Source organism: Diabrotica virgifera, chromosome 7 (genome assembly GCF_917563875.1).
Source record: "Diabrotica virgifera virgifera chromosome 7, PGI_DIABVI_V3a".
NCBI lineage: Eukaryota > Metazoa > Arthropoda > Insecta > Coleoptera > Chrysomelidae > Diabrotica > Diabrotica virgifera.
Window position 1 is genome coordinate 163,954,852 of NC_065449.1, and position 23,173 is coordinate 163,978,024.

At 31.7% G+C, this 23,173-nt stretch overlaps 2 protein-coding genes and 1 long non-coding RNA gene across 5 annotated transcripts in view; 1 reads left to right on the forward strand and 2 right to left on the reverse strand.

Moving 5' to 3' along the window:
• LOC126888854 (uncharacterized) overlaps window positions 1-5,569 on the reverse strand; it is a 46,448-nt gene extending 40,879 nt beyond the window's left edge. Inside the window, exons 1-2 of one of the 2 annotated variants that reach the window (XR_007699677.1) lie at window positions 5,529-5,569; window positions 3,165-3,322 (exon numbers count right to left, since the gene is read on the reverse strand). This is a non-coding gene — a long non-coding RNA (uncharacterized LOC126888854). Of the gene's footprint in view, window positions 1-3,164; window positions 3,323-5,518 lie in introns of both variants that reach the window. The other variant, XR_007699678.1, reaches the window with a different exon arrangement.
• Window positions 5,570-13,503: 7,934 nt separating this feature from the next.
• LOC126888850 (uncharacterized) lies at window positions 13,504-15,729 on the forward strand. Its single transcript, XM_050657280.1, has 2 exons — window positions 13,504-13,819; window positions 14,854-15,729. Exons 1-2 carry the CDS (start codon window positions 13,804-13,806, stop codon window positions 15,561-15,563), a joined length of 726 nt encoding a protein of 241 aa, XP_050513237.1. The 5' UTR covers window positions 13,504-13,803; the 3' UTR covers window positions 15,564-15,729.
• A 3,136-nt stretch (window positions 15,730-18,865) lies between these two features.
• Window positions 18,866-22,680, reverse strand: LOC126888847 (uncharacterized). Of its 2 annotated transcripts, none has more exons than XM_050657273.1 (6): window positions 21,975-22,680; window positions 21,735-21,907; window positions 21,590-21,676; window positions 19,851-19,922; window positions 19,738-19,791; window positions 18,866-19,097 (listed from the first exon to the last, which is right to left on the reverse strand). In XM_050657273.1, the coding sequence occupies exons 1-6, from the start codon at window positions 22,670-22,672 to the stop codon at window positions 18,904-18,906; spliced, it is 1,278 nt and encodes a 425-aa protein (XP_050513230.1). In that variant the 5' UTR covers window positions 22,673-22,680; the 3' UTR covers window positions 18,866-18,903. The 2 variants fall into 2 exon arrangements, with proteins under 2 accessions (XP_050513230.1, XP_050513231.1); XM_050657274.1 differs by having other exon boundaries at window positions 21,735-21,923; window positions 21,975-22,112.
• Between the last annotated feature and the right edge of the window lie 493 nt (window positions 22,681-23,173).

Below are 23,173 nucleotides of genomic sequence, written 5' to 3' on the forward strand. Positions count from 1 at the left end.
GCGGAGTAATTTACAAAAGAAAATAAGGACAGCTGTTGACCGTTTCTCACTACGCTCAAGCGCGCTGGTACGAACTTGCTGCAAAGCGAGTCGAAGGTAGGAAGGTAGGGAGATAGTGTTGAATAGCCAGCATGCTTGAAGGTAGTGAACAACGGTCAACAGATGTTCCCATTTTCTTTAGTAAATTACTCCGCGATTCAAAAAATATTACGGTGTTCATTATTATACGATTTGAAAGACAAAAAAGAAATTGAAAATAAAAGTTGACAATACTTTAAACGCGTTTTCCTCAAAACTGTTTTTCAAAGGCTGTAGATATTGTAACTCAAAAACTACTTGACCGACCCACCTGGATTTTTGTATATATTATTTTCTTTAGACATTTCTGAGGTAACGCTGTCTAGATATTTTTTGTTGTATGCTTATTTTTTGTTTAACAATAATAAATATGTTAATTTTCACCCTTTTTTGCAAAAAAATTCGTTGTTTTGATTTCTGAGTGATATCAGAAAGTCAAAATTAGATAAAACTAAAAAACTCGACAGCGTTGTTACCTCTAGAAACTCAAGCTAATAAAATCTTTTGACTTTTTTGTTTACCATGATCCAATGATGCGTTCTGATGTCCACCGCAAAGTTCATGATATTTTGAGGTGTCTTTTAAAAATTTGCCACCGTTAGCTTATTTTTCAGTATTTTTCCTTGAATTTTTTCTTGAGTAATCTATGAATTGTAATAAATATGCCTATTTAGTAAAAAAAAATAAAATAATTCTACCATACTTTAAAAAAATGTGCTTGAAATATGGATTTCAACCCCTACGCCCCCCTTAATGATAGCTATGACACGATTCTGATAGGCAACGCATGCTAGAAATATTTGTCTATGTATGAAATTTAATAAAAAATGTTGCGTCCGGCAAGCAGATGGGTACATTTTGACTCCCTATTCGGATCCCGCACTATCAGTCCCTACTTCTAACTGCTTCAAATTGTGAGTTATTCGTAATTAATTAAGCCAAACATTAATTGCAACAAAAATTACGATAAATTTTATTTTCGTTGGCCGTGAAAATATGAGTCAGATAATTTTTTGAAAAAAAAAATTCATATTAATCTAAACTTATTTTTAATTTATAAAATAATAAATGAGACATCACTACGTATTCTTTTTCTCATGATCATCTTTCAGTGCGTCACAGTTTTTCGATTTCTTTTTTACGCATTAAATTGTATGTGACAGAAAAAAAGGCACGTCGGTGATTACATTTCGTCGGTGACATTTATAACATTTATTCTATTATTCTAGTTGTCGACAGATGGCGCTATAATAAAAAATATTTTTTTTAATTAGATAATAATACAAATATAATCTGTATAATTTATAAGACTATACAAATCAAAGAAAATACCATTTTATAAATTCAAGAAACACATTTGATGTGTTTTTATTCCAAATTGAAAATAAAATGTGACAGCTGTCAGATTTAACTAAAATGTCATGTTATAATAAATGTCATAAATGTGTATTATCACGGACTTACCCTTTTTCCTATCATTTGTTACGCACTGAAAAATGCTCATGCAAAGGACAATACTAAGATTATTGGAGCGTAAATTATTAATAAATACATAGAATGGAAATACCTAGCTAAAAATGTTCGTTCGTTAACTAGGGATGCTCTATCTAGGGATGATAGCCTTTAATGCATTGGTTTCTCATTGGCTTATGCATCTCCACACCGTTGACCTTGCCTGGATCGTCCACCTTTAGAAATGATTTCTCATTTCTAGGACAAGAAGCCAAGAAGGTGCCCTTCCACTTACCGACTCTTCCACCCGAAGCTGTTGGTCAGTAAGTGGGGGATTGCTTATACCGGCAATCACTCGGACGTCAGCGCCTCGTTTGTTATCTAGCAGGATGTACCGGATGATCATGATCGAGATCATATCACGGGCAGGTGAGGTTGAGGAAAAATGAGAATATAAAATAATATATTGGTCAAATTTGACATGTGGAGCTGAAAATCGCATATTAAACAGAAGACACCGGAGTAGAATAAAATCAACAGATATGAAATCCCTCAGAACAACGATAGCAGCAAAAAGGACAGACATACTCAAAAATGAAGAAATAAGAAACACAATTAAAATAAATGTACACAAATAAAAAATAAATAATTACTTGACACAATAAAGGAGAAAAGTTAGCATGGTTTGGTCATATAACACGAATGGACAGTATAACAGGGAAGTAAGGCAAGCTAAACCAATAAGGAAAAATAGAAGAGACCAACTTATAAAAGTGTGCAATGGCGATATATGTACATGCCCCTACAGAGGAAAAAGAAGACGATGTCAAAGAAAAATTCTATGAAGAACTAGAAGCTGCATACCATTCATGCCCAAAGAATGACATCAAAATTATTTTTGGTGATCTCAACGCAAACATAGGAAAAGAGCAACAATACCTACCAACGATAGGTAAGCACAGCCTCCATGAAGTATCCAATGACAATGGCATCAGACTAATAAATCTAGCAACTTCCCTTAACATGGTCATTGCCAACACATGCTTCCAGAGAAAAAATATTCATAAGGGAACGTGGAGATCTCCAGATGGGGATACAGTAAACATGATCGATCATGTAATTATTGATTCTAGACATCACTCAGACGTAATAAACGCATGCAGCAGACGAGGGGCAAATTTTGACTCAGATCACTACCTAGTGGAAAGTAGAATAAGAGCCAGAATCTCAAACATAAAAAAAGAAAAGGGATCCAAAATTGAAAAATATGAAATAAAAAACTTAGCAGACAACAGCAAAAAGGCCAAATACAAAGAATATATAAAAGGACGGCTAGAAAACAGACAAAAGCACGAGGATATAAACAGAGAATGGGAAGCCTGTAAAAACACCATACAGGACGCTGCCACAGAATAAATAACCATACAGAAGCGAAACTCATGCCGAAAACGGTAACATATTTCTCATGCTCATGTGTCAACGTAACTGGTGCAACCTCACTTTTGCGACTGACGTGACAGTTGTTTATAGTTAAATTTTATATTTATATATGTTTTATTTTATATTTTATTTATATTTTATAGTTAAATTTTATATTTCATATTTAATTAATAACAACTTGTCAAAAATATTACCTAATTTGGAATGGTCTATTCCTTAGAACATCAAGGTCTATTCTGTAACTGGTGCACAAGGTCAAATATTTCGGTCACCACAAAATCAATGGAAACGACAGTCAGATTCGCTTCTGTGTGGTTGTATATTCTGTGACGCTGCCAAAGAGACCTTGGGTCTACAAAAAAAGTCAAATCAACTGAAGGGAAGTGGCTCGATGAAGAGTGTCGTAACATAACAGAGAGAAAAATAATGCATATCAACGATTACAATAATGACATAGAACAAAACAGGCAGAGAAGGAATATAGAATGCTAAAGAGGGAAGAGAAGAAAATACATCGCAGAAAAAAAAAGAGAACATATTAGAAAAAGAACTCCAAAAAATTGAATAATTAAATAAACCAACAGAAACCAGAAAATTCTACCAAAAACTTAACAAAAGCAGAAAAGAATTTAAACCAAGAACAATTATGTGCAGAGACAAAGAAGGAGATATAGTAACTCAACAGAGTGAAATACTACAAAGATGGACTGAATTCTTCAAATAAAAGTTTGAACAAAACAGAGATCCACTATACGATGGAACTATACTGGATCAAACGGATACCAGAGAAACAACCCCCCTTCAATAGCTAAAATGCAAGAAGCAGTTACCAGACTGAAAAACAACAAGTCACCTGGATTAGACAATATTAGCGCAGAATTAATAAAAGAAGGCGGATACTCCCTATTGAATGCGATTCACGAACTAATAGTGAACATATGGAATAATAAACAACTGCCACAAGACTCGAATACCGGAGTAATTATTCCACTACATAAAAAGGGAGATCATCTTGAATGTAAAAACTACCGAGCAATTACAATACTGACTGTGGCATATAGAATACTGTCAAATATTGTGTATCAGCGGTTGAGACCATATGCGGAACAAATAGTTGGGGGATATCAATGTGGTCTCTTCAGGCAGAAGTTCACAATAGATCAGATCTTCGTCTTGAGGTAAATCTTGGAAAAGACTAGTGAATTTAATATAGACACATATGGTCTCTTCATTGATTGTGAGAGTGCCTATGATGGTATCCATCGAGAATTTCTGATCCACGCCCTGAAAGAGTTTAATATTCCAATTCAACTCATTGATATAATAAAAGAAACACTTAAAGTACAAAGCAAAATTCGAATTCAAAACGCACTAACAGATACAATCCATGTTAGAACGGGCCTACAACAGGGAGATGCCCTATCCTGTATTCTGTTCAATATCACATTAGAAAAAATAATTAGAGAGTCAAAAGTCAACACCAGAGGAGCAATAATAACAAAAAGTGTACAAATATTGGCATTTGCAGATGATGTTGATATCATAGCTAGAAGCAAAAGAGAAATGATAGAAGCATTTAATTCGATAGAAAGAGCGGCACAAAACAGTGGCCTAAATATTAATGAAATAAAAACCAAATACACGAAGGCCAGCAAATCGACAGGCCAAAGAAACCTACAAAATCTGACAATAGGAGACTATTACATAAAGCGTAAAAAGCGTATAAAGCGTAAAATTTTTTACATATCTAGGTTCACTAGTTACCGCACATTATAAAAATGTCAGCGAAGAAGTTAAGAGAAGAATACATATTGCTAATAAAACATAATAATATAATGAACTAATTAAACATCTAAGATCTAACAACATCACGAGAAAAACCAAATGCAAAATATACAAAACCCTGATAAAACCGGCCCTTATATATGGATCAGAGACATGGACACTGTCGAAAAGCGATGAGAACTTATGAGTACGTTTGAACGAAAAATCCTCAGACACATATATAAGGGAGTGAAAGAAAATGACGTATGGCGCAGCATACAGCGAACCCGACGTCATAACATCCATAAAGATCGGACGTCTGCGTTGGATGGGCCATGTTGAACGGATGTTGGAGACCGAAACACCAAAACATATAATGAGGAAAACACCAGTAGGGAGAAGGTCAAAGCGAAGACCCAAACTTAGGTACATGGAGAAAACACTTGAGATTACCCACTGGAAGAACAAAGCAAAGAACAGAACAGAATGGTGGAAAATCCTAGAACAAGCCAGGACCCAAAAAGGGTTGTCGAGCTGCTGATGATGATGATGAACGGCGATATAGAAAAGATACTATTACAACAAAGTGCAAATTTTGGCAAGAAGTAACACAAATGGCGAAGAACAGAAAATAATGGTAAAAAATTCATCAAAACCTAAGCAAATTCTCTTGACACTTAACGGTAAAATAAGAAGAAGTTAAATAAATTAAAGGCACCATAAAGGGCACATTAGAAGACATTTTTTTCGATCTAAATAATAAAGAAATATATAAAAAATATACCTATACTTACTCCAAAGAGTAGGACAAATTGACCAACAATGACAAACTAAGTAAAATTCCTTCCCTTTTTATATTGAAGCAATTATTTACTTTTTTTTTTAAAATATATGCCTAACCTATTACTATTAGCTATTATTACCCTATTATTTATAATATAGGATAATAAATATAAATGCCATATAATACCTAATGAGGCAGTAAACAATCACACAAAGAAGATTAATAATAATGACAACACATAGTGGTAAATATTTAATTGTTGCTTATTTTTTTAACAAAATACTAAACGAGCATTATAATTATGGTTATTATTTTTTTTATTTATTTACAGGGTACTGAACAATTATATACAGTGATGAGCGCGCTAATAACCGGAAAAATAACGCAAAATGTGGAAAACATATTAAGTTGTGAGATAAAAAGAGATGAAACTGGCAGGCGTGGAAAATTGAACGTTAAAAACCTATAAATTCTTTCCCATCTTTAGACGTATAAGAGGAGTATGTCAGCTAAATCTGTCACTGTCGCAGTGGTGGTTGCTAAACTCGTCCGAAACGTCTTAAGGTGACGTCTTTTAAAAAGATACTAGTTTCATCCCTTTTTATCTCACAACTTAATATGGTTTCCATCTTTTGCGTAATTTAGCCGGTTATTAGCTCACTCATCACTGTATACATAAATTATAAAATATTCAGTGATACACTAAACATAAAAATGGAATATAACAAGAAAATCGGCGAAGCAGCTATGTAGAATAAAACAAATATTAAAATAAGACAAAATAAATTGTTGGGAAATACATATTTCTTTATTTTATATTGAATATCATTCTAATATTTAACTCATTTCGTGTAGAATAAGTTTAAGATAATTTAATAATTATATTTAGTTGCTTTTCTCTGCCCCCTTTAAAACGATGTAACCTTATGTACTCATTTATTTCATACAAAAGCGCTATATCAATTTTACTCATCCACATGCACAAAAATCGCTTTGCGCATCATATACGAATGGAAATGCTGCGTTGAGTACCTTTAAGACAGAAGTGAGAAGGTACGACTCCGCTTCCAGCTTTCAACGAAAGAACTTCCGAATTCCTAACTATTCAGGATCTGACGGTATCGTCGCGCGTGCATCGGGAATTTCATGGAAGGAATCCATTAAAAAGGAGCAGTGATGCATTGAGTAGTAGACCCTTGGGTCTGCATAGTTTACCAAATCGTAAATAACACCAATTTTAAAGGTAAGCGATTTGCGCATAGCTTGTGGAATCATATTATTTTAAAGTCAATCTTTTTAACAAGTTAGTTTGCATATTTCCTACAATTTTCATACATTTTTGGTCCTTACGAGCTCAAATGGGCATTTTTTCTGTTAATTTTGCTTAATATAAGCTTATTTTGCGTCATTTTAAACTTTATAAGCTTTGATAAACGGCAACCATTTTTATTCTTATTCTCATTCTTATAAACCGGTACGCGTCGGTCTGCCTCTCCTTTTTCGTCGAAACATCTTGTTAATTATTATTATCGGCTAATTTGTTTGATTCGCGTTAATTATTAGGTTAGTTTCTTTTATTTTGATTTTGATAAATAACGTTAATTGTTATTATTCGCTTATTTTAACAAAAATCAATTATTCAATTGACGTTTATTATTTGAACCATTTGCGTCTTTGATTAATTAATTTTTTATTTGCTATTTATAATAAAAATCAACCACATTTAAGTAAATTTTATTAGAATGTTAATTTGATAAATTAACTTCATAAAATGTCTGATAAATTAACAAAAGCCAATTTAAAGCGAACTACCGCTTTTAATAGTTATTTATGATATAAGTGTTAAAAGTACACGTTTAAGGCACGCATGTGAAAGTTAGCAGAATGAGCGATAGCGAGTTCTGCAATTCACATAAGTGCCTTAAAAATGTACTTTTTAACACGCATATCATACAATATTTTTTCTACAAACCTAATTACAGGACAATATCTACAAAAACTTTTACTTGAACTAGACTGACATTCCAATTTTATATTTTTTTGACATTACATCAAAATTGCATATACGGTCAATACAAACTGCAGTGCCCTAAAAATTTTTTAAAGCACTAGTGCCTTAAAGTAGCATTTTTAACGCTCGTATGGAGTGCTAAAAATTGCAGTTTTAACACGGTGCAGAAAAACAATTATAGGAAACTTACGAATGTGGTCTTAGTGTTTCTAGTGATGAGTCTTTAAAACCTTTATATCTTGCTAGAGCCAATGCTATTGATGGCACTTATAATGAATTTCAAAGTAATCATAACACTGTCATTTCATTAATCAATGATGATGAATTTTCTTCCTATGATGAGATGAGATTAAATGTTGATAAGGTCTTTTACGGGGTTTTATCATTAAAACATGATTTTTATTGAATGACTCATCTTCTCAATCGGCAAACATGTCTACTGTAGATCATCCTAATTCTTCTAACCGTAGAAGCGTCGTAAACCTTCCAAAACTTTCCTTGCCTCGTTTCGAAGGACATTATAAGGATTTTCCAACTTTTTATGATCTCTTTAATAGTCTAATCCACAATAAATCCTGACATATCTAATGTTGAAAAGTTTCAGTATCTTCTTACTTCTTTGGGTAAAGAACCCTTAGCTTTAATCAAAGGTATTCCTGTTACCGAGTGCAATTATATTGTAGCATCTGAAAAATTGAAAAAAAGATATCAAAATAAATGTATCTCATAGGTCTGGATTTGTTAGGATAGGAAAATTTGTTAATCGCTTAAGGGTGTCTAGTCGGACAAACTTTGATATATGGGAACACTGGAACAGGGGAAGTCTTAATTGTGGAACAGGTTAAAAATTTGGAACGGTCAGACCACGAAAACGGCACATGCATTTTGTCCGACAGAACAGACTTAAACTCTCCGAACAGAGATTAAACTCTCATGCAAAAATCAGACTGCTATTTATCACCAAATGGGCGTTTTAATGAGTGGAACATGTAGAATATGTCAAATGATAGGAATTATGATAGGTGATAAATAGCAGTCTGATTTTTGCATGAGAGTTTAATCTCTGTTCAGAGAGTTTAAGTCTATTCTGTCGGACAAAATAAATGTGCCGTTTTCGTGGTCTGACCGTTCCAAATTTTTAACCTGTTCCACAAATAAAACTGCCCCTGTTCCAGTGTTTCCATATATCAAAGTTTATCCGACTAGACACCCTTAAGATATTAACAAATTTTCAGCTTGCTATTAATCAACTTTTTTTTCATACGCGGGATCCAGACCTATTAGCTAGCCACTATTATAATGAAATTTTTAATGCTCCCTCAATTTCAAAGGCAAATTCTTTTGAACTAAGAAAATTATTAAGCATCTTTTCGGAAAATGTTGCTGTTCTCAGGGAAATGAAGTTGCCTGTAGATCATTGGATTTTTTGCTATTTAACATGCTCCTTAATAAATTAGATTTAAAAACCAGAACCAAGTTTGAACTAGAGCATAGCTTTAGCCAGGAATTGTCAACTTGTAGGCAATTAATGTTGTTTTTAGATAGGCAATGCATCACACTGGAGTCTGTTCAGTATACATCGTCATCTCACAATTAAAAGGTTAACAAAAAAAAACACGTATCTAGTTTTCTGGTGGAATCCAGCCCAAATTCAGTTGAGCAGTCGACGTGCATCTTATGTTCTTCGCCGCATGCCTTATATAAGTGTGGAATATTTCCTTCTAAATACCTTCAAGAGAGGTTTTCTATTGATAAACAACATAAACTTTGCGTTAATTGTTTAGTTTCGCCACACTCTATGAGGAATTGTGGGTCATTTCATATGTCTTGTTTGCAAATTCCCCATCATACTACATTGCACTTTGATAAAAATCAAACCATACAGCTTTTGAGCAGAATTCAAACGTTCAGGTTACTTCTTCCAATCCCTCTGTTGAGTCGTCAGTTGGTTGCAACCCGTCTACTAGTCCTTCTATTACCAATACCCTTGTAAATACTTACATCAATTCTGACTGTATTACGAGCACCTTATCACTTCCTCAATCAACTATTTTATTGTCAACCTGTGAAGCCGAAGTAAAGGATATTCGAGATAACTTTAGCACAATACGAATTTTTCTTGATACAGGTTCTATGGAGAATTTTATTTCTGAATCTTGTGTTCAACATCTTGGCCTTTCAAAAAGAAATTTTTCGATTCCTGTTAAAGGTCTCAATGGAATATCATTGGCTGCAAACAGTGGTATAGTGCAGTGCACAATGAAACCGTGTGGACAAATCGATCCAACATTTTCATTTGAAGCCATTGTTCTTCCTAAAGTAAGTTCAAATCCGCTAAAATTTTCCTACATACAAAAACAGTTTTCATACTTACATAATAAATAAAAATCACCTAAATTAGAAAAGTTGTTTTATACATTGTTTACAAAAATTCTCAGAAGCTCATAGTAACAAAAAATGAAAGTCTATTTTATTTCCATTTAGGATGACTCTATTCAGTGGAGAATGCCTACAAGAGTTGCAGCGATGAAATTTAATTACAAAATTTTGAGATGATCTAGTGACTCTTATCTAGAGGAAACATTTAAATCAATAATTAGATACACCAGATCATTATAATTTATTTTGGGAATCAATAGTTTATGCAGAAACAAAATATCAGCATAAATCCGTCTGGAAGATAACTTCCAAGGAAGGTTTAATTTAGGACTGATTACTTAAAGGCTTTTGTAATTTAAAACTTAAATACCCAATGAATTTATTTCAAACTATTTCCAGCTTGGCAATTTGGACTTCATAAGTGACCAAACAACTGAGCAATATCAAGAATAGATCTAACTAGGGAAATGTGAATCAATCTGATGGAATTAATGTTATGCAAACATCTAGAATTAATGATAATAAAACCTAACATTTTAAATGTCTGGTTATTCACATAATCAAAATGAGCTCAAACATTTAGTTTAGAATCTAATTGAACACCTAGATCTCTTACAGTTGATACAGCCTTCAGTGGTTTCCAGCTTATTTGTAATTGTAAGAGAAGTTGTTAATTCTTTTACAAAAACTAACCAAGTTCCAACATTAATACTCATTTGGTTCCCATTGCACCATGCCATAATTTTATTAATATCAATTTGAATTTCTTCACAATCTTAGACGGATTCGACAATTTTATATACATATAGATTTTTAAATCGCCGCAAATAGCAGAAATTACGAGTTAACTATTTGAGATTTAATGTCATTAACAAATATATTAAAAAGGTAAGGCCCTAAGTGGCTCTCTTGAGGAACACCAGATGTTACGGAAGTTTCACTAGATTGAAAGTGTTTAATCTTAACAAATTGTATTCTGTTAGTTAGGTAACTACAGAAACAGTAATAAAGATTGCCTGTAAATCCGATAGCTTTAAGCATGCTACACAACAATTTATGATTCACGATATAAAATACTTTGAAAAAATCGGTATAAATAATAAATAGCATCAATCTGTAGTCTCATTTACAAGGCATTAGACATTTATGTATTGTGTGAAAAATAAAAGATTTGTCGAAGTAGATCTACAAGAAAGAGAACCATGTTGTTCTTCAATAATTAGTGAGTTGCATAAAGGTGTTTTGAGTCGCATGTTATATTCTCTAGAATTTTAGGTATAGAAGAAAGAAAGAAGAAAGAATGGAATAGACTCCAAAGTAAACAAAATTGTATAACATTTTAAATGGCACATTATAATCGTCAGTAAAAAATACAATGATGTGACGTCGCAAGTTTTCTCGCGCTTCTTTGATCGTTTGAAATGATTTAACCCTTAAACGCCCGACCTTTTTTAGGTTCCATGTACGCCCAAGGGTGGGTAAAAAGTATCCACCTCGAAAATAGCTAATATATTTATTTAAAGTTGTTGAAAATGGATTAAACTTAAGAATCTTATGCCTAATAAACACAGCATCTTCTAAAATATTAATATAAACAATTTACAAACCTTACAACAAAATTACAATGTAGATCAAAATTAACATACCAGTAATTCAGCTTTGTCGATTTTCTACATATTCTTTCTTTTAGCCTTCTCATTGGCGGATAATTATGTAGATTATGTAATTATACATCGATAATTATATGGATTATCTTCCTACCAACGAGAAATTATATAGAAACCTTTAGTAACAAGTTTTGCCAAGGGTGTACTTTTTATGCCCATCCATATTTAACTCAAGATGCTGCTTTTATTTTCAAAAATATTGGTAGAACCAAATTAACATTCGATAATGGGCTCTCTTTTTAACAATAAATAATTTTTTAAAAAAATTTAAACACGTAATAAATATGTTAAAAGGGAATACGCATTAGGTGGACATTTTTTACCCACCCTTGGGCGTTTAAGGGTTAAACACATAGAAGATTATAAATTTGTACTTCTAAGTTATTATGAGGTTTTAAGGCGTGAAATTTTGGAAATCTTATTTTTAAACGAAACTGAACATTATTATGTAATAAAACAAAAATGTGCAAGTTTCCTATTGGTTTCGCTTGGATAATAGGAAACAAACGGTTAGAGCAAATGGAACAGTCTCTAGTCTCATAAATATTTTATGTGGGGTACCACAAGGTTCATTATTGGGTCCTCTACTTTTCCTTATCTTTATTAATGGCATGACTTGTTTCATAATCGATGGAATTTTTTTCTTTTTGCGGATGATATTTACCTACCAGTATTACTTGGATAAATTCAAATATTGCAACTCTTCGTGCTACTATAACTTCTGATCTACTCACAGTAAAAAATCTGGTCCGATTTTAATTCATTCTATTTTAATGTAGATAAAACAGTAGTATTATCCTATAAAGGAGCTCTTCAACCCTTACCTGTTAATAACATTGAGATCAGTACTGTTGATTCTGTAAAATTTCTTGGTACTCTTTTTGATAGCAGCCTTAAACGGTCGCTTCATATCGATGTGTTAAGTAATGGTCCAAGAGCTGTGAGACATTTTTGAGTAGGTATTTTAGGCAACCTGAAATTTTTTCAGGTAGCTCTTCCATGATAGCCTAATACAAAAATGCTGGTCTGGCTGGAGGGTAGCGGTTATTTTTCCCAAAGATCCCCCCCAAAGTTAAAAAAAGGGTAAACATTGTTATTACAAAAAATATCATTGGCGTGACTTTAAACTAAATTTAAATATTCAAATATAAAGAAAAGAAACAGGCCAGGCGATTTGAGGGCGATTTTAACCCATGCAAGATACTTGCATGGGCGCCCCAGGTTATTTTCAGCGGGTGCATCTGAACTTCAGAAGATTTCATCTGAATCTGTACATACTGTGACGTTCCATCACTTATTTAATTAATTATTAATGGGAACACCTTATTTAATTATTGTCAAAAGTATTTTCTTAGAATATTAAAAACCAGTTCGTACAAAATTCCCTTGGTGACGTCATACTGGGTGTATGGTGGTCACATTGATATTTCTTGAGGTTGGTACTGAACACCGTCCGCTAGCTGTCACGAAGCCGGAACGGTGAAGGAAGAGGGAAGCATTGGTCTTACTTGCGGTTAGCGAAAACCAAATACTTTGGCTTCGGAGCTTCTAGACAATTGACAGTTATAATTATTGGGGACTTAGAAATTTTACACCCGTATTTTGAATTTCTCTAATAGATGGTTTGTTTAAACCCTAAATTTTCCTTTAAGGTTTTTCTTATTAATTGAAAACAATCATTTTTGTTTAAGAATATTTTTATTATGTGAAATATTTATGTTTTTCTTTGTTAGTAGGTACCTACTGTTTTTGATAATGTGGTAATAATATAACTTTTATAATATGGTTAATTATTTGACTGTAATTTATAACTTTCCTATGGTAAATTATTTTATAGAGAAATTCAAAATACTGGTAAAATTGCTAAGTCCCCAAGAGGTACCGAACTATAAGTAACATATCCTATACATATATAAGTACATATAAGGCGCGTTCCAAGACGACACATTTGTACGATCCCTTGAACCGCCACGAAATCGATTGGACTGTTTTAATGCGCAGAATCGCCCTTGAACGGTTTTCTTTCGATCCCGACCCGATTACCGGTACGTAACCCTCTTGGAACGCTTTTGTGTATCTGTGTTGTGTACCATTTGAATTTGAAGTTCGAGTTGCGCCGGAGCTTCTTCATTTTCATTGTTCTTCATTCAGCATCAGCATACATACCACGACCACGTGTATTTGTTTATGTACAAAATTAGTTTTTGTAATTAAAACATTTACAAGAAATGGATCTAAACAATGGTAAGTCAATATCATATAAGTTAATTTTACTATAACAATAGTGGGTCATATTATATTTTTTCATATAATATATTTACAATATTTTAATAATTGGGTCATCATATTTCAAAACAAACCCCAACTTATCTTAGTTACTTTCTACTAATAAATTAAACTTTGTGAGCATGTTAAAGACGCATTTTATTTATTTACCTGTTTTATTATACTCAGTTCCATATTTATGTCCAAGTAATATTTTCAAAATTACTTTGGAGTTTGAGACATTTTGATGTTGGATCTGGATGTCTTGTACAGAAAACTCACACAAGCCGATAATTTCATTACTTTCTTAAAATGATGCAGGAAGATCATCTCACATGGTTTGAGGTTACCATCTGAAATCAATGTATGATGGCTTATTCCCAACATTATATCGATGGTTAAGAGCACAGATATAGTATGTCCACTTTTTGCTGATTTTAAGATAACATAAAAATATTCAATAGGGACATATGAATGTTCTGCATAATTATTGTAAGTCCAGAATGATTGTAAATGGGTTAAAGGGCCTCGCCAAAATATAGTATTTCCCATTTGTACTAAAAACCGACTTGCAGATATTTTATGGCCTTTTGGAAGTGCACAAACATAGTATGTTTTGGGACATACAATATTAGTGCTCTCGCGATCAAACTTATCATGGCTATAAATATTATTTGTCCGGATATGCAGTAACATGCGGTAACAACCCTTATGTTGTATGTCCATACACATTTTCAAAAAAAATATTTTTTAACCCAATAATACATAATGTTTTAAAAAATATCTACATTAAGCTAATAATGATACCCGAACTTATTACCCAAACATTATGATATATCAGTGTATCAGCAGTATCAAACAAAAAGTAACGTGAAAACTTCAAAACGTTCTCAACAATTAAGATATTTGGACATACTATATCTGCGCTCTTAACCATCGATATATATTCTCAACTCTATAAAATTATATAAAAATACTATACACATTTTAATGTTTTGCTATTTTTATTGCAGAACTTCAGCCCTACCTGATGTTGCCTCAGACACCGAGTGTGACATTGGACTATAAGTGGAGTGAAAACGCCTCAAAATTACTAATAGATCTCTATAAACAATACAAAAATAAAGTGGGGACAATGGAGATACGGACCATTAAGATGCTTTGGGCAAGAATAGCCCAAGAATTAAAAAACCACAATATACATGTCACTGCAAACAACTGCATTAACAGATGGAGGGTTTTGGAACGGAATTATAAGAAGTTTGTGGATGACCAAAAACAAACAGGCCGCAAGCGAAAGTTTTTTGAATACAAGGAGGAAATGGACGAAATATTTACTGACAAAGTAAATATTCGTCCAGAAATAGTTATCAACTGTGATGAAACTGACCATGACCTCGGTCATGGTCAGGAAGATGTACAGCAATCGACCAGCTTCATCTCGGATGAACCAACCACCAGCGACTCTCCCAATGCCAAAACAAACCCCATTAAAAAAAAAAGTCCTGTCGGAAAGGGGAAACGCATTGCTTTGGCGAGGCGGGCTAGGGAAAAGTTTTACCAAGAAAGGTTAAAGATGGAGAGAGAGAAAATTACAGAAATGAAGAGACGAACCGATTTAGCTCACAAAGTAGCTGTTGAGCGAAATCAAATATTCCGAGACTTGGTAGAGGTTTTCAGTGCTTTTGTTGTGAATGCGTTTCCGGGAGTAAGTGGTGAATAGAGTGATACTTAAATATAAACAGTTAGTTTTAGTTATTTACTTCTTAATATAAAATTTTAAGTTAGGTTTAAGTTTGTTAAGTTAGGATATACCATAGTTTGTAGTTTGCTAGCCTGTAGGATGTTTTTGTTTTTTAAGATAATATAATAAAAAAAATTTTAGTTTGTCTTAAATTCTTATTCCTTCAGTGATAACAATGTATATTATATATACAGTAGGAAAATGAAAGAATACCCGTGAATGAACATATAACACGCTGTAGTTTCGTGTCACTGTGTGACACAAAAAATTGGCCAGCGCAAGTACATGTAATAATTATTATTACATGTACTTGCCCTGGGCAATTTTCTTTGTGACACAGTGACAGGAAAATACAGCGTGTTTTATATGTTCCTTCATGGGTATCCTTTGATTTTTCCGAATGTATTATTTATATACAGTGATGAGCGCACTAATAACCGGCAAAATAACGCAAAAGATGGAAAACATATTAAGTTGTGAGATAAAAAGAGATGAACTTGGTGGAGGTGTTAAATTTAGCGATAGTAACTTATAGATTAACATTATATTGATTGGTTCCCACCTTTAGACGTATCAAATGAATTTGAGAAATGCCACTGTCACAGTGACAGTTTTAGTTGACATACTCCTCTGATAAGTCTAAAGGTGGGAAACAATCAATATAATGTGAATTTATATGTTACTATCGCTAAATTTAACAACTCTCCCAGTTTTATCTCACAATTTAATATGTAATATGTTTTCCATCTTTTGCGCTATTTTGCCGGTTCTTAGCACGCTATCACTGTATATTAGATATACAAATTTGTATAATTTATATCTATAATAAAAAATTTTTTTGGGGCATGCAGCCAATAAATTTTTGGACTATTCACTGAAACACTGAACTTATTAGTCGAAAATTTTATTTTCTTTATCAAGACTATCTACAAATAAAAAATGTTTAAATTTAGATAACACTCAAAACGAATTTTAACTTGCTGCTCGTGGTTACAAATTAATAATTATACAACTTATATAAAAACATGAAAATTTCTTAAAAGTAATATGTAAACATAAAAATTTTGATAGTATGTCAATTCGACACCACTCAAAAAAGTGTCGTTGGACTACTATAATAATTCGATGGGTTGGGAAAGAAATTAATGACATAATTTGTTGTAATTTATAATAAAAGAAATAAAAAAAAATATTTTTTTAAGATAAAATTATTAGTAATATTTCAACAAATCTTCAAACAATTAATAAGACAAAATGTTATTAGAAATGATACTTAATTTATCAATGTCAGATCTCTTATTAATGTCAAAAAATATGAATTTCGCTCAAGAGTAAAGTGCCTTTATATTTCACAATATCGAAAATTGTCATTGCGAAAAGTTGTTTGTAATTAAAAATTATGTTATAATCTGCATTTGCATTCTTCTAACTAAAAAAATTTTTTTTGAAAATTTTCTTCTAATCACAGACACCCAACATCATTTTTATTTATGGTAGCTTAGTTATTATTAATTTTACAAAAAAAGTTATTCTTTATAAAAAGTTTTGCATAGTCTAATAACCAAGATAAAATTATAAGATACTAAATTTTGTCAGTTTTATATGAGGTATGACAAAAAATATGAATTTTGCTGAAGAAAGTATCTTTATTTTTCACAATATTGAAATTTGTTATTATAGAAATTGGTTCATAATTAAAAACTATGTTTCAATATGCAATGGCATCCTTCTAGTTGAAATATTGTGAACTATAAAGGTATTTTACTTTTGAGTGAAATTCATGTTTTTGACATACCTCGTATACAATTGAAAAAACTTAATATATTATGATTGCATCTTAGTTTTTAGACTATTTAGATATTTTTATGTAGAATAACTTTTGCGCAAAATTAATAATACGGAGTTATCTTAAATAAAAATGATGTTGGGTATCAATTTAAGGAAAATTTTCAAAAGTTTTTTTTTCAATTAGAAGAGTGTAAATGCATAATACTATAACATAATTTTTAATTACAAACAACTTTTCTTAATAACAATTTTCGATATTGTGAAATATAAAGGCACTTTATTCTTGAGCGAAATTCATATTTTTGGACATACCTCGTATATTATTGATAAAATTTGATACCTGATGATTGCATCTTAGGTTTTAGACTATGCAGAGCACTTTATGAAGAATAACTTTTTTTCGTAAAAAATTGATATTAAAAAAGTTGCCCATATGGTTTCAAGTTACGCAGACACACTGTATATATTTCTTATCCTGCCCCCTAAATTGATGACTGCAGCCTCAAAAATTAACATATACACTTCTTTATATATATATATATATATATATATATATATATATATATATATATATATATATATATATATATATATATATATATATAGACGTACACACCGGCCATGTGAGTCCCATTTTGCCATATGCTGCGCACCGTCCGAGACCCGTTTTGACCATGCGAGACCCTTCAGCGGGACTCGCATGGTTTTATCGTGTATATCGGTTGCAGAAGGTCCAACTTATCCAAAAAAACTGATCAACAAAAAATTTTTTTTGGACTCGGAAGTCTGTTTGCTATCGCAAAATATATGGAATTTAGTTCATAGAAACGCACCATAGGCGGCGCACAGGTAGACTGTATGTAAGCTGTATGTCCATCCGAGACCCAGATTGATCAAACATTATATGCGAGACCCAAAACCCGGCAACATTGCTTTGTTATAATTTACTAAAGGAATTTCATTTGAACTTTATTTTAGCCAGGGCCGCGATTCAAAAAGAACGACTGTCCGCCATATTTAAAGACGGCGTAAATCGTGTAGCCGAGAAGCAGAATCGCGGGACTGATTATATTTTGTCAGCAGGCTACTTTTCACCAGATTATTGATTACGTATTGGTTGTATTCGGTGGGATTTTGTATTGGATTAAAGAAGGGCTCCCGCCATTCTTTAATACCGCTAAGTTGGAAAAAAAAACGTTTGTGCGATGAAAAAATTTAAAGTTGTATGTATTTTTTAATCCACATTATAAAAAGATAATAAAATACAAGTCCAAAAAATGTTTTAGGGGTGGACAACCCTTATCATCTAGGGGGATAAAAATCGGTCGAACCGTTTCAGAGGAGTTTGGGAACGTACTTTATGACACAAGAATTTTATATAATATAAGATACTATTTTATTAATCATATTTTTGTTAAGAATCTGATTTGCTAGATTAAATGAATTTTTACCGAAAAATATATATCAAACGAAATCGAATTAAAACACAAATGTTTAGAAACACGTTATTTAATAAAAAACTTCACAAAAACTACACTCTGTAAGAATTGTAAACAAACGTTTTAATTTTTACCCAATCAATTGATTGAAAGTTTTCTCCAGCTTTATTTTTTTTAAATTTCTGTACGTCTGCTTTTTTCGGAACCCTTTTTTCTTTTATGAATCTTGTAAAGTATTTAAGCATAGTTTGTTTGTCCTTTTCGGTCCATCGGTGCCTTGCAATCGCTAAAAAAGTTAATACATAAATAGTTATTTATGATATAAGTGTTAAAAGTACACGTTTAAGGCACGCATGTGAAAGTTTGCAGAATGAGCTATAGCAAGTTCTGCAATTCACATGAGTGCCTTAAAAATGTACTTTTTAACACGCATATCATACAATATTTTTTCTACAAACGTAATTACAGAACAATATCTACAAAAACTTTTACTTGAACTTGACTGACATTCCATTTTTATATTTTTTGACATTACATCAAAATTGTCTATACGGTCAATACGAACTGCAGTGCCTTAAAAATATTTTAAAGCACTAGTGCCTTAAAAATATTTTAAAGCACTAGTGCCTTAAAGTAGCATTTTTAACGCACGCATGGAGTGCTAAAAATTGCATTTTTAACACGGTTGTAGAAAAAAAATAATACTTAAAAATTGTAACAAAAAATATGCCGTAAATTAGTTATAAAATTTGGAAAGCATTTTTAATTTTAACAAAAACAGGTAATTGTCCTTTTACAAATAAAATTATTATATTAGAGTTTTTTACGAATAAATATTTTTTAAATCCTATTAGGTAATAAATGTATTATTAAATTAAAACAATTGTATTACGAGTAGCAGAGTAATAGTTATCTAAAGAAATTACCATTTGAAGTGCTTTCGGTTTTTTCAGTAGTTGGCACCTCCTTTCTTTTTGTAACTAAAAAAATCAAATAATACATGCATTTTTTCGATATACTCTTATTAAAACTGCTTTACCTTTATTATTTTGCATTGGATGCGTCATTTCATCGGTAAATAACTTTCTTTTACCCTTCGACGAAACTTTTTCTGCAAATTAATAATAATTAGTTATTTGTTACTTTTAAGTAGAAAACTGCTTTTAACCCAGCAAACAGACCGACGTGTTAATTACGTGAATTTCTGGTACATTTGTCACCAATATACGTAAATTGCTTACGTGAATTTCACGTGAAAATTTGGTTGGAATGTCACATTGAAAATACGTCTTTAAATTACGTGAATAACTCGTCTTCAATAGACGTGTTATTCACCTTAAATACCAATAAAATGTTTCGGGAAATTCACGTTGCAAATACGTGTTGATCAACATATCTTTCGGTTCACGTAAATAATTCGACCTTAATTAACTTACTAATCATATAATTATTATCCTCATATGACATAAATAAAACAAGCCTATAAAGTATTAACAATGTATTTATTTAGTAGAATTTAGAGACTTTAAAACATTTGTCTTGTATAATTATTATACAAGATAATGAACCAAAAATGCTACCGACCTAAAGACGCATTAAAAAATTTGCCAACACAAAACACAACACAGGTCACTTTTTATTTTGACGACACTTCAACCCTCGAGCAGTGAGGTAAACGTTAATACGAAAGGCATTATTATAAATAAACCCGCCTAAAATAAAACGAGGGAAATAAAGCTCTTCACGTTTCACTTTCACTTTTTGTTGTGAGGAGAAATGTGAGAAGCTGATATTAGAGAATTAGAGGTTATGCTCATCGATTATAAAAATCGATTATTTTTAAATTACAGTTAAACTATTCTACTTACTTTAAATTAGTATTACATATTTTCTTTTTGTTTTTAAATTTCTTCTGCTATTACCTAATTGGTCTTACTAAAAATCTATTTCAATACCAGAATAATATAAAAAAATAATCCTATCGAAACGTATCTATTATTCGATAAATCGATTAATTTAGTTTTCGAACCAACTATGTTAATCACGTATCGTGGTCACGTGATAGTATTTAAAGGAGGAGAAAGGCTTGGTAGTACGTCATCACCGCGCGCGATTTGAAAATTAGACTCGACATCATTTTAGCTGTGATATTTTTAAAGAAAAAAAAAATAGCAAAAATAGCTTCAAATCAAGGTTGGATTGAAATAGTTATGCTAAATGATTTTAAAAGCGAAATCATAAACTTTTTGTTTAAATATTGTATTATTTACATTACTTTACGTGGAATACATCTAATTTTTCGACGTCCATAAAATACAGGGAGTAAAATTCAAGCGATACGTATTTAACCAACACCGTTGTAAAATTTTGTTTTCAAAAATATTTCTCAAAATTTAACCAAAGGAAGTTATTTCTGTTTCGTGATTATTACGTGAAATAAACGTACCTTTGCGATGTAACCGACATTCACACCTATGATAAAAAACATGTACAATATTCGTCATTATGATTTTATATTATTCTAATGTCAAACATGTATAAAGGAATCAAAAATATATTGGTGAATGATTTGGCACTGAAATACGTTTTTTTCCCGTCATAAATCTCCGAGTTACGTATTCGTTGAAATTTGCCGTAAATTTAACGTAATTATCACGTAACTGGGCTCAAACCTGTTTGCTGGGAAGAGTTAGGAGCTACTCATCTTTTTTTTTTTTCATTTATAACATTTATTGTAATGATTTTTTAAGACTTCGCTTATAATAATCTTTTACCTACCATTTTTATTAGCTTGTTCAATCTTTTCGTCGGTTACATCGCTAAAATTACTTTTAGGACTCCAAGAATGAGTAGGCTCTGTTAATTCTAAAAAATGGATTATTAAACTTTTAGGCAATTACCAATGCGAGTACACTAATTCTACCTTTTTCATTTATTTCATTTACTTCTGTTTCTATGTTTTCAATTTCCAAGTAGTCATTTTCTTCTATATTGATATCGTCTAAGCTCTTTCCTTTGTAAATATTAACATCACCTTTATTCAAAGCGATCATTAGTTTGGCTATTTTTGCAGTCTGGTATAGATCTTGAGGAAGTCTAAAAAATATTACAACTATTAATTATGCTAATATAATAATAAACCACTTTAACAAGATTGGCTTACCTATACCATTCTTCATGGGTTTTTTTTGTATGGCCCATAAAAATGGCTAATTGTTCCATGTCAGTATTATTAATGTCCATAATCTGTAAAATTGTTGCAGTCTGTTTTCGAAATTTGGTAGAAGTTAGAGAGTTGGGATCCTTTGCCCCACAGTTTTTTGCAAATTGTTTAATTGCACTTGTTCCATGAAACCAACCTTTCGACGAATTTGGATTTGCAAATATGTATTTATTATCTTCTGGAATTAATTTTATTTTTTCCCTTATTTTAATCATCAGCTCAATTTTCTCGTTTAAAAAAGGAGAAATTAAAATAGCTACAGGTTTGCTACCTTTTCCACCTGTAATAATTCTTCTAAAGTTTCTACACAATAGTTTTTCTGAAACAGTTAAACTTTCAGCAATTTCTTTTTGAACACTGGGCTCCGCAAATGATCTTTTGTAAGTAGAAATTTCAAGGTATTGAATCTCACCGATGCGTTTTCTATTTAGTATTAAAAGAAGGGCCATTATTCCTTTTGCTAAGGTTTTATATAAAGGAAGTAAATCATTTTTGTCATTTTGTTTCCCCTCCTTTTCTAAAAGTTTGTTTAATTTTTTGGCACTGTCTTCAACCTGATTTTTGACAAAATTATTAAACTTAATTACGTCACTTGTCACCGGAAGTATTTGGGGTTTTTCCCATTGCTGTTCTTTCATTGTTTTAAGGGCTAATGAAGAAATTTCATTGGCCCAACTGGTCTCTAATAATGTTTTTAAATCTCGAATGCTTTTTTTTCCTCATTAGGGTTTTTAAAGGTAAATAATGGGGATTTTTTTAAAATCATTCGATTAATTATATCGCATACTTGTTTTAAAGTGGTACCCATATGAAGTGCTAATGATGAAGATTTAAAGCTTTTATCGGCATTACTAAATCCCGAAATTACTTTTGTGGCCGTAACTAAATCGTCAAATAATTCTGGTTTCATAGCATCAATTAGGTTCTGAACAGGTGTGAACTCTCTAAGAGCAATCAAAAGTCTTGCTAATTCTCTCATTTTGTTGGACGTTACTGTTACAATTTGCTTTCTTTTATGTTTTTTAAGATGGGTTTCCCCGAATAAACATATTAAAATATCATTTTTTGCGGTGGCGCTTATTTTATCTGCTTTCATAATGCAAAATACCTCTTTCTTTAATCTTGACTGTGATAAAAAA